General features: G+C 42.1%; 1 protein-coding gene across 1 annotated transcript in view; it reads right to left on the bottom strand.

Moving 5' to 3' along the window:
- EFCC1 (EF-hand and coiled-coil domain containing 1) overlaps positions 1 to 12,401 on the bottom strand; it is a 53,146-nt gene extending 40,745 nt beyond the window's left edge. The window contains exons 1-2 of the mRNA XM_009889919.1: positions 12,354 to 12,401; positions 10,629 to 11,035 (exon numbers count right to left, since the gene is read on the bottom strand). Coding sequence (XP_009888221.1) covers positions 10,629 to 11,035; positions 12,354 to 12,401 — 455 coding nt within the window. The remainder of the gene's footprint in view (positions 1 to 10,628; positions 11,036 to 12,353) is intronic.
- Positions 12,402 to 12,411: the final 10 nt, after the last annotated feature.

Genomic DNA, 12,411 nt, shown 5'->3' with positions numbered 1-12,411 from the left:
CATACCAGTTCTGTCAGGCCACCAAACTAAACCACTATAAACAGCCCCCTTGATGTCTCTTTGCTCTGCAGTAGAGAATATCTGAGACCTGTGCTTTTAAGGGTACGCCTATGTCGTGCAGTGTAAAAGCAGCTGAATTACTTCCAAAGAGCTGGTGATTGTGCTGTGCTGCTCCGTGGAACTCGGAGATTTGGGGTGCTCAGATGTCACGCTGATGCAGCGCCGCTGCCCTCGGCGCCAGAGCAGGCTCACGGGAGGCAACACAAAATACAGCTGTACCCCCAGTTGCATATATACGGTTGGAAATCCCACCTTGGGATATATGCTGAGACAGGCACAACCTATTCTTCTACAATTTTCATAAACGTTGGCTTTGCTTTGATTGCTCATATTTGTGTCTTGTGTAATTTTCTGCTAAGCAGAGTGCTACTTAGACCCATCAGCTCTGGGAGTGTGAAAACGCTACCGTCAGAGCTCAGCTTAAACCTGACAACGTTCTGCTTTAACCTTGGCTGACCTCGCCATATGCAGTTCCAGATACTTTTATGTTATGTGAACTAATGCCAAGGACATGTGATGGGGTCAAGCACAGAGAATAAAAGCAGAGCAGATGTGCTGTGAATACCAGATTTTTCAGTGTTATGATTAATGTGACATCACGAACCTTTCCTGAAACATTCTGCTGTGAAAAGAGACTCTTCACAAAACAAAGCACAGGGCCTGTTTTATTCTGTAGATTTATTGAAAGGTTTGGGGTCTTTCCACTGTAATCTGATTCCTAACACTTGGCACCTCTTCTCTTGAAGTGGATGATGTGTGCTGTGGTGGCAATTAGTGCTGGAGGCTCAGGCACCCTTCGGAGAACATTTTTGCCACAAACAAGGAGGGACTGCAACACACAGTCCATCACAGCCTCTGCACCTTATTTTTCAAGTGGTTTTAAGAACGGTGCTGTGAAGGCTGAAGTTACTTGTTATACAGAAGTAAATTTCTACACATGCGTCATGCTCAAAGCTTGCATTTGACATTTATTTTCCAGCCTTTTTAAATATATATTAATATATCTCATGTACATTCCTATGTGAAATGGCATTGGCAAAGAGAACACAGTCAGAATCCTGTGATACAGGTATCCGCGATAACCACCAAGCTTCATTCCACGCTTTGTGTTTTCAGTTTTTGAGCTGCAACTGCATCATCCTTTAAGGGCACATTAGTTTTTAACAGAATTTGACAGATTTTCAGATGGGCATTATGAAAAGCTATAAAAGTGTATAAAAACTCCTTTTATGCTAGATAAAGAAGATAAAGCCAGACTCTTGATATATCTTACAACTTTCAGGTTGCTCAACTTGAGCACGCAGATAGGTTCCACATCTGGACTTGTGGAAATACCTCTTCTTTATAATGGACTGAAGCAAAAACTTTGACCAGCTGATCCTCCTGCCCTTCTCCCCCCCCCTCAGTCTCTGTCAATCTCAGTCTCTGTTAGAGTTTTCAGTTTGGGATTATCTCAGAAGGTGAAGCTTTAAGATCAGATGCAGAGACTTGTTTAAGCAAAGTTTTGCTTATAGTGCAGCGCATTCTTTTCTAGCTTTTTTTCTAGTTTGAAGGCAGCGTTTTTCTTAGGTTGTTTCAGTGGCTACAGCTCTGAATAGCTGAGACTCGGATTGCCAGGCAAATCTGGCAAATAGAGGAAAATCCGCTGAGTGTCACAAAGAGAATACCCCAAGCCAAGCACTAGGGAGGCAAATATCGGTCTGGATGTTAATCATTCTGCTAAGTAGGCAGCCGAGATGCTGATAAAGTTGAAAAAATGTACTGGAGAATGAAGGGAAGAGAACAGTACGCTCAATGTGGCCAGTGATTCAACAGGAATTCTGACTACGGTGAGAAGATGGGTAAACACAGCAAACTCCAGCAAATATTTGCAGTACTGCTAAATAACTGTCTTGTGTCATTGAAAATACAGAATTTGCCTATATTGCATTTCCTTAAATCAGTGCCACTTGTTAGCTCATCCCCCAACCTGCTTAGAGTCTAGGCTGTTTTAAATACAGATTGAATATCTGCCTCTATGCGAGTATGCCTGGCAGTGTCCTAAGTAACGTGACGGTATTTAAAATCTTTGGATCTTGCCTGTGCTATCCCAAGGATGGGGTTTAAGAACGTAGCTTGGCTTTGGGTTTGCATTATGGCAAGTTCCCAGTGAAGTCCTGGAGCCAACTAATTTTACTTTCTAGATAATTCCCCAGGTCTCCAGATAATTTAGTATTTATGTTTCAGAGAGGAGCTTTTTGAGAATTTAAGTTAACGATGAAATCGAATGGTTGCCTGTGCCTCTATTGAAAGGCTAGATTAACTTCTTTCTCTGGATGGCTAACTCTAGTAGACAACTGGTTGAAGAAAGGTGCTGAAACAGAGCATATTTCTTGCAAATCAAAGGACCGGTTTGAGTGGGTTGGTCCCTCTAGCATTTCCAGATTTCATGATTCCATGCTTTTTCCTGGTGCGTAAATTAGAAAGGCTTTTTGTTGAGTTTTGTTTTGTTGTTTAAGCATAGCATACACAAATTTCTCTTGAACTATTCTAGGGTGACTTTACTCGTCTTGTCATATCATTGTCGGTTTGGGGATGTATTCAAGAGATGAGGCCTCCTACCCTGCAGATCATTAATCCTTCCATATTCTGAGGGAAGACTATTTTAGCATAACAAGTTAATCTGTTTGAAAACTTGGGTTGTCAGCATCTGTCTTACAAACTACCTTGTCTATTTTATATACTGAAATAAAGTGAGATGAGGAGCAAAGAGCAAATAATCACTTCTTTTTGCTTTAGTCGAACTCCTCCTCCCCTCATTTTCATGAAGTAATTTTCAAGTGTTATGAATAACAAATAAAATTTCTTCCCTTTTTATTCCTCCAGCAGAAGAAAAAGGTTAAAAGAATGCAGAATTCTCTGCTTGTGCCCGAGTGTAGATGATCAGCAGTGTTTGATTTTCGAAGTAACTTATGTGAATTGACAGCAAAAATGACATGCACTGAACCTATTTGAGATACGCTTGGTTGATTTGTTTTAATTTTATCTCTGGAGGGGCTCGGTGGAGTCATCGGGTACTTTATATTAAATGTGTGTTTAAGTGCTTGACTGAGCACTTGTCAATGCTCTGGTCCTCTCAGGATCTTGCCACTGGTGTTTTACTTCAGATTTTTGTCAATATATTTGACATCCAGGGAGGTAAATGTAGAAGCCCCAAGTATAAGTCACAGGTTACGCTTTGCGGTTATATATTACTACTTTGTCTTACAAACCTAACTTGAAGAAAAAGTAAATTTTTAAAATACTGCTGGCTCTTCAAAGCATCTATGAGGGAGGTTTGGCAGACTTCCATTCAGTAAAAGATTTATTGCCCAGTTATGGTCTTGTTAGTCCTATAAGCAAAGTTACGCTTCCAATGAATTCAACAGGTCTGATCACAGGAGCGTACGAGCGGAGAGCAGCACAGCGGGACCTGGTCATACAGACACCTTTTAGTGAGGTGGGGAAGAACTGGAGCGCTCTGGCAAGCATCCTTTCCTGCAGGTGCTCTTTTGCGTGGAATCGGCTACAAACTTGTCAGGTTTACTTAAGGAACAAATGAGAGGCCAAGTGCGGGGCTGCGTAGGCAACACACACCGGTCCTCCTGGCTCCCCAGTGAGGTTCGTAACGAGCTGTACACTTTGTGACAGGAGGCTACAAACACTGGGCTTACAGATGCGTTTTTCTTGGTAATAAATAATGGTGGTTTTCTATGCAGCTTTCCTACACTGATGTTAGTTGGCTTTTAGGTCAAGAGAGATGCATAGATGCCAGTCTTGTCAAACCAGTAACTCCATTCCCGGAATAACGCCAATGCATCGGGTTTGCTGTGCTTGTATCTGCATGCAGTGGGATCTGAAGTGTCAGGGTCTGTCAGACGGATGATATCGAGGTTAATGCAATTCTAAGGTCCTAAATTGAGCACAATAGCAGTACGTGGCGGTGATGCCCTATCACTGGCGAGCTAGGCCCGCCCGGCAGAAGGCACCCAGGAAGCCTTTATGGCAGAAAGTGACATACTGCTAATATTTGATACAGAAAGGTGCCATACAGGAGCTCACCCAAGTAATCCAGAGGGTTGCAACCGAGGGCTGTTTATGAGCCAGGACCACTTGTGTTTGATTTGGTTCTTGCAATGACAGTGAGAAAGTGACTTTGTTCTGGAAGGTGTGCTTTCCAAGTGGCGTAGCCTCTGATAGGGAGTCCAGGCTTATGAAATTATTTGAAAGGGGTGGGGGGAGTAGATTTTTTTTCTTTAAAGTTGTCTTTGTGTATGAAATGAATCTTTGATTTTTTGCTAGCATAAGACAAGACAGATAATATGCTGCATCACCTAGAAAGTTTGGCCAGTAAAAGGTGTCTGTTTTCTTGGGGAAAGACTATAAAGCCAGAAAGGTGTGATGCAGCTTTTCAGGGCAGCCTGATGAAGGATGGAGGTGCACTCTGGGGGTCCACCAAGCTGCTGGTGGAATTTCCAGGCACCAATTCAAGGGGAGAGTAGCTGCAGAAACACTGACTGCACGCCTTCTGGGGAAAAAATCATCTCTCTGGTATAGGAGGGGTTAGCATGATTCAAATTACGCGCGGAAAGGCGGGAGGCAGCTTTTAAGGACAGCTGCACGCATCAGGTACTGCGTATGAGGTGACAAAACTAACTCCTTTGGCTTGAACCTATCTTTTTGTTACTGCTGATGATGGCAGGGCTTGTAGTATGCTTTAATCTCTCCGTCCCCAGGAAGGTATGTGCGATGGGGGCTGCTAAGTGACAGCCACAGTGAGTTCAACAAACATTGCCCGCTCAGAGCTGCGGGAAGAAGCCTGGGACACGGCGAAAGCACGTCCACCCCAGCGTCCATATGTGTGGCTTTGCTATTGTGCTCACAGTGAGTACTCCCAACACAGCAAATAAGGCAAGCCAGATGAAAAGGAGGATTTAGTGAGGAACCAGGGAAAGTCTCCCAAGAATAAATGCTGTAGAATAAATGCAGAGCCTAGCACTTTTTCAGCCCAGCACTGAAAAAGGCCAGACACCAACACCAGAATTAACACCCAAGTACAAGCTTCCGTGTGGATAAATGCACTTGCGCGAATTTGAATGGATTTGAAGTAAAGGTTTTGCTATTGTTATGGGAAGCAAGTATTATGAATGTTAAAATGAATTGAAAGAATCTTCTTGCATTTGAAATAAAACTAGCCCTTCCATGGAAAGAGATGCTATACATTTTCTTAAATGTCAAGTTAATGCATTTGAATTGCTCTGTGCAGTTCTCTCTACCATGTATAACAATACCTTCCATTATCCCTTTTTGTGAAATCAAAATGTTCCTTTAAAGTGTTTCAAGTGAGTAGCAATCTGATTTGCTTGCTTAGCTCACGATTCTTTTACGACTTGGGACATGCAAGTAGTCTAAGCTTCACATGATGGGAACATACTCACCTGTTACTGTTAACTTCTTGAAAAACTTAGTTCTGTGGGTTTTGGCAGACTTCTATGTAATATCTAACTTCTTACAGTCTTAGGTAGAAGAAAATATTAGGTACAAGCAGAATTAGAAAATAAAACGAGATGACATCAGTTCATCCAGAACAATCTGCTTGAGTGCTCTTGCAGATGCAAGAGGCTCCACAAAGTAACGTTCTGGTTCACCTCCTGTGAGTTCAGTTCCCTGATTGTCATCGTTCTTACTGACTGCCGTCAGTCACTGCTCCCTGCCTGTTGTTGCTCTCATCCAAGGACGCACTTATCACCTGCAGTTCTAGCCAGACTTTTGTGTAGTCCAGCACATATGCACCCACAGTCTCCATGCAAATTGTGCCGTCTGAAATAAACCGCCAAGATGCACTTCACCTTGCAACCAGCACATAGTTGATATTGATGACACTAGACAAGCAGAAAGTTGTCTGGATTTTCTTTATTTAATGTCTAACTTTTAAAATAGAAGAACAGTTCTAGGATGCCTAAATATAAGATATGCATTAGCATTCAGTTTGGAAATAACCTACTATATACACCACCTTTTGTGGAGTAGCTTTCCCTTCCTAGAGCTTTTGTCTCTTCACCTAACAGAGCTGACTCTGTGTCAGTTAGGAATATTTCCATGTTCCTCTCCTGTTCTCGGATTATCGATTTGGATCTGTCTGGTCCATCTTGTTCTGTTTTACAGAGTAAATGATAACCTGAGAAATTATTAAAAAGATCGGGACATTGCCTCCTAAAAGAAAAGAAAAATTGAACTACTTCTCATATAGGATAACCGAAAGCATAACTTCTTTGGAAGAATTAACACTGGGGACTTTATGAAAGGAATAAATGGGGAACATTATGCTAGAGGGCTCCACTGTCATATCTGTAAGAGAATATGAGAGGATGAAACAAGCATCTGCGTTCCATGTAAAAAGAATTCCTACTCATTAACGCACATAAATGCTGATGGATAATTAAGTAATTTGGGAGACAGACCATGCATATGGGAAGCATTTTTGGTATGTTATGACCCCTTCCACTGACCTATGTAATTACTGTGCTGCTGGCTAACACAGCAACATAAAACGCCTGTGAATATCTCCATTATGAAATCTACTTCAATTCTAAATGACCTTTCTCTGTATTTGTTTCACTGGGATCAGGAAAAGGTTGTTAAATTCTGTTATTCCCTCCAATGCTATTAAAGAGAAAAAAATAATCGGTAAACTTTATTCAGTAATCAATTTCTAAGCCACCTACAATGTAGTATAGAAAACAGAGCCAACTTATATTTGGCAAGAACAATTCACGTCAAACCAATCTCATTTCCTTCCCTGACAGGGAAAATGGCTGAATGGATAAAGAGAAGCAGTAGATGTGACGTTTTTATTGTAGTAACATTTGTATATGTGGCACTTATTTATAAATCATAGTATATTAGAATACATGGATGGTGTCACCTTGAGCTGGAGCAAAACTTATTGAAAAAAATGAGTTTAGGGAATAGCTGTTAATGATTTGGTCTCTGATAAAGACAGTGTATCAAGTGGAGGTTACCAAAATCTATCCTGGGACCTAGCCAGTATGTTCATTTAGCCTGCCAGCTTTTGAAAGAGAAATTACAAATGTGCGATTGACACCAAGCTGGGAGGGAATGACCGCAATTTGGAGGTTAGTCCCAATATCATTTTGAGAAACTGGAAGAGCAGTCCACAAATCAAAAAGCTGAGCTTCGGTAATAACAAATGAGAAGTCTTATACCTGGGAAAATTAAATCAAGTGCACCAGTACAAAATGAAAATAACTCTTTGGGCTGCACTGCATCAAAAATTGGGCTGACATAACTTCCTAAACTCTTCTGTGTACTGACATTGTGAATTATGCGTTTTTGATACAATAGCAAAGATAAAGCATACAATTTCTTGTGACATGTTGTCTTCCTCTGAAATGAATCTAACTTAGGCTTGCCAGTATGGAATTCTTGAAATTTAAAGTATCTAAGCTGACTCATTAAATTGACAGGGATTTAAAAAAAAAAAAAAAAAAGAGCAAATTTCTAATGGTGGAGAAAATAGGGAACCAAAACCTGAGACATGCGTCCCCTGTAGGAAGAACAGCGTGTGAACCTTAAGACAAGAAATATCTATGAACTATTTGGCCAACTAGGTTGGCTTCGGAATCTAATAACATGCCAGGGACGTGCCAGACCCTGATACAGGAACCTGTGTACTCAGAAAAAGTTCATGTTTAAGTCATACAAACTTCAGTTAGCAAACATTTACCAGAGATGTTGATAGCAACGTTTTGCATCAAATTTGCAGGATTTTTTGTGTGCAGAGAAGGCAATTCTAATTAGGTACCCCAATTCAGGAAAACATTTAATCACTCGCAGGTACTTAAACGTTTTCCTGAATAGATGCAAACTATGTTGTTTCCTGAGTTAGGGATTATAATTTCAAGTCATTGTTGTGATTCCAGGCCTAACTGGTAGCAAGTTGGTGTAAGAGGAAGGCCTAGAACTGGGATTTAGATGCTTAAAGAGCTTTGACAATCTGAACCTAAAAGAAGAAAGCATTTTCTTTACTTTAGAAATGCAAAAGTATAAATAGGAGCAGCACGAAAAACTCATAGAGTGGTCTCATGCTCAAATATGATCCTCTCTGGAAGAAGTTAGACTTTGGCTGAAGTAAAACGGTGGCCACACCAAGCCAGTTCAGTGGAATTCTCAGGAGACAAGTCTGCAACCTTAAATGCTTTCAAATCCCCACCCATTGCTTTCTGCTGCTACCTCACAGCATTGATTCTTGCCAAACCTAGATCCTGCTTACATGCTTACAGACTTTCTGTGGTACTTGGAAATGGAGAAAACTGCTCACTGGAATACTAACTTAAATACATACTGACTTAAATAACATTACAAGTCATACACTTGCCAATTGACTGAGAAACCCGTGGGATATAGCAGCTGTCCCTCCATCTCTCTGCTTTGGCCAACTCATCATCTTTCCTTCGCCATGTGCTTCCTAGCACCTAACCCAAACTATGCCCATGGGGTTTGGACTTCTGCACAACAGGAGAAGATGATTCTTTATGAGCAGAAGGGATTTCTGCCATCTGTAGCACAAGTGTAAGCGAGTAAAGTGAGCGGGACAAGCTCTGATGCTGCTGGCTGCATAGGGCAGAGATAGCCCCGCTGGTGTTAAGCTCTGTCATCACAGTGACACAGAGCCCTGCACTGCTTAATTTACCTATTTTCTGCCACTTTGGGCATCTCTGTGCCTCACGGTGGAAGATGCGGAATCACGGTATGCCATATACTGCGGACCTGTGGAATATGACCACAGGCGTGCAAGTCATGGTCATCATTAAGCGGCTCTGCTCTTAAACTGTTTAAGCCAAGAGACATATGGACAGGGGGATGGAAGTGCTTTATGGCTACCATGGAATCAAGACCCGTTAAAGGGTCTTGCACCTTGTAGCTGGCCTGGTCCTTTGCTAAATGTGCCGCAGGGCTAAAAAAGGGATGTAGCTTCCAAATGGTCAGTCTAGCACCATTCCTGAGCTTTAAGCTCACTTTAAATTAGCATGGAATTTTAAAATAAATCTTACAGATGAAGAGTGTCTTACAAAGAATATATAATTTACAGTTTTAAGCTCACACTATTTGTTTTGATGTAACCCGTAAAAGTTCCTGCTCTGCAAGGCCCAGTTGATGTTTCTTATTGCCTTTAACTAGTTCATCTCTACCTGCTTAAAGGGGATTTTTTTTATCCTTCATACTTTGGAAAAGCAATTCTGCAGGACAAGACCTTAACTTAAGTCTTTGGTGCTCATGCCAGGGAGAACTTGATAGACTAGAGAAATAGCGTGATCGATCTCGGCACTAACAGTTGTATCGTTCATCCAGATACGCCTGTAAATGACAATCGTCTTGGATGCTGTGTGCCCTCACAGCATTTTTAAAATCCTATAGATGCTTAAATAAGTGCTTTTATCTTCTGCAACCACCACAGGTATTAACATACACAATGCTTACAGAAAGACACCGGATAAAATGATTATTTTTAGAATTTCCTCCCTTCGTAAAACAGTACAATGGCTAGGATCCTACAAATAACTACCTCTGAATTCTTCTTATAAGCAAACAGAGGAAGTATAAGTTTAGGAAGAGAGTAGGAGTTCAGAATAGACAACATATTAAAATACCAGTCTTAGTACAGTTAGGAAAAAAAACCCTAATTATTAGCTTTACTTTGGGTCAGTAAAAAATGTAAACATTTCATTCCATAGGTCAGTTTGAAACTTGGGTAGAATTGCCTGGCACTTAGTAACCATCCATGAGTCCAAGTTTTGTCTGAGATAAAAAAGCAACAAAAGCAGTGAGCTATTAAACCAGCTTTCTGAGTTTTGGAAACATATTTGTTTATGCTATTACGAGCATGGGGTTTAGTTGGATGACGTGGTTTTTTTGTGAGAGACTCCCACTATGTTATTGTGTGGTTTTAGGAAAGTGTTTTAACTTTTCTCTTCCGGCGTATGACATACTCTGTCAGTGAAGAAGGCATAAAGTCACAGCAGAGTTTAAAACCGCTGGCCAGAAGTTGGCCTTGTGGTTTTCTCCCATTCGTATGACAAGTTGGACAGCTTTCATAAGGAGTGGAGTATCAGCCATCTGACTACAGCTGGCTTTATACATGTGACTTAACTAGCAGGAAATGTCTGAATTTATATTAGTTAAGGTGAAAAAATAAGTGTGTTGGAAACTGATTCCGCAGGACTGTCAGCAATTTCTTTTGAGGCTTTCTTGAGCTATTACTATGTTGAGTGCTATTGCTGTGTGTCTGAGGAGTGACTTCAGCTCTCTGTAGATCTGCACCCTTATTTTGGCCTACCTAATGCTGAGTGTGCCTGCTTCTGTTACGGATCCCTACCAAGAAAATGAAAAAGTACCTCCTAATTTCCCTCTGGCCATATTTTAGAAGATGAATTTGGAGGCATTTAATAAGCTACAACCAGAGATTTTTAAGCTAACTCATGTTCCAATACTGTGATTTTACACGCGGTTTTTGACGGACTCAAACTTACCTATAGTGCTGCAGTTCCGACTCCAGCTGCTGAATGTATATTTGCAGATGTGGCACTTCATTAGCTTTCACTTCTAGCTCCTTCACTTTGCCAAGGCTGCTGAGGACAGCGTGTCTCGCCTCTTCCACCTTCTTCCTCATTTCTGCTTGTTCCCTCTTCAGGTTACGGTTGCAGTCTTCCAGATTGACCAGAGCTTCCTGAGAGCTCTTCAGCTCTCTTTCCAACTCTTGATTGAACCTAATTGCTTCTTCAATTTGCCCATCCCTGGAGCTCCGGATGAGTTCCACTTCCTTCAGGACACTTTGAAGGCACTTGGTCTGGGAGTGGTTCTGCGTTAATTGTCTGTTACTCCCTATAAAACAGGTCCCCTCTTCCTTATGGTTAGCGTGGCTTTTCCGCAGTCCTACCTATAATGAACAGGAGCAGAAAGCAGGGAGAAATTGATGTGTTTTAAAGCAACTGACATTTTAATCAAGACTGAAAATGGCTGGACTGTGTTTTGTTGTTTGTGGTTTTTTTTTTTTTAAAGACATACAGTTGATCAGCAACTCGTAAGCTACTTACCTTTGTGAAATACAGAAACAAGGAAACAGTCTCTGGAAAGCAATTTTTAAATACGTATCTATAAATTTAATTTTAAAACTACTCATCAAAGTGGAAAATTAGGTTATCGCACAAGTTTCTGTATAGCTTTAACTTTTAACTTTAGTCTGCCCTCTAAAAGCAAGTAGTATTCCAAAAAAAAGTATTTCCATTTATGTTTTTTAAGTCGTGTTCAGTAGAAGTGAACAGAGAGCAGCTGGTGCTGTTCTGGACCTCTAATCTTTGTCCTCCTCCCGATTCTTTCTGGGGGCCTTTGACTGGTGACTTTGTGTTTGCTTCTTACTTCCTTTCATTTTTCAAATGAAAACGGTAAAAGTGCCTTTCAGCTGCGATGCTGGACATGGCGAAGCTGGACAGCCAGCTGATGCCAAACGGCCGTGCCACGCGTGGAGCCGAGTTCTGTGGGCGTAGTGTTAGTACTCACTCCAACCTGATCAGACTCGCCGGAGCAAGCGGCGAGCTCAGCCCTTCGGTGCTTTGCCTGTTCTGTGCTATTTCACGCCAGAGAAATTTAACCGCTGTTCAGTACGTACGTGTTTTGCTTGAGGCTATACAGCAGAACCAGAAACCAGCCCCAGAGCTAACGGGGCTCTGCACAGGGGCCAGAGACTATTTGTCAGCCCGTTTGCAGAACTGGCTCCATCCCTGAACTCCTGTGGCCACGCTCTGAAGAAAACACACTCCCAATGTTTCTGAGGTAAAGCTCTCGGGCATTTACGACTGAGTCACTAAATGTGTGTGTGCGGGTAAGAATCAAAAAGTTCTTACTTTGGGAAAAACCCACAATGGTGCATAACTGGTATATAAGCGAGTGACTGCACGTGCAGTAGAAAAAGGGGCATTATACACTTAGGTTTGTCAAACTGGTCTTTCCTACGATTTTGGCAGGGTGGGTTTCAGTGCATCCCTTAAATACACGTAGTGTCACAGCGGTGGAAATACGTTTCTCCTTAAAGACACTACGTAACCAAACTTTGCTAAAAAGTCGATGCCGAAGACGAAAAGAGCAGCCCCGGTCTGCGCCGCGCTCCTTTCAGCAATCGCTCCGGGGCCGGATCGCTTATGAACGCCGGCCTCCCGGGGGGCAGTTAACCGGGGCCGGCCCCCCGCGCCCGCACCCACCTGCAGCGCCAGGCAGCGGGCGTCGCTGCTCTGCAGGGCGGCCCGCATGTCCTCCACC

Source organism: Charadrius vociferus, unplaced genomic scaffold (assembly GCF_000708025.1).
Source record: "Charadrius vociferus isolate BGI_N301 unplaced genomic scaffold, ASM70802v2 scaffold67, whole genome shotgun sequence".
NCBI classification, from domain to species: domain Eukaryota; kingdom Metazoa; phylum Chordata; class Aves; order Charadriiformes; family Charadriidae; genus Charadrius; species Charadrius vociferus.
The sequence above is the reverse complement of the archived record's forward strand: the minus strand, read 5'-3'. Positions and strand labels throughout refer to the sequence as shown.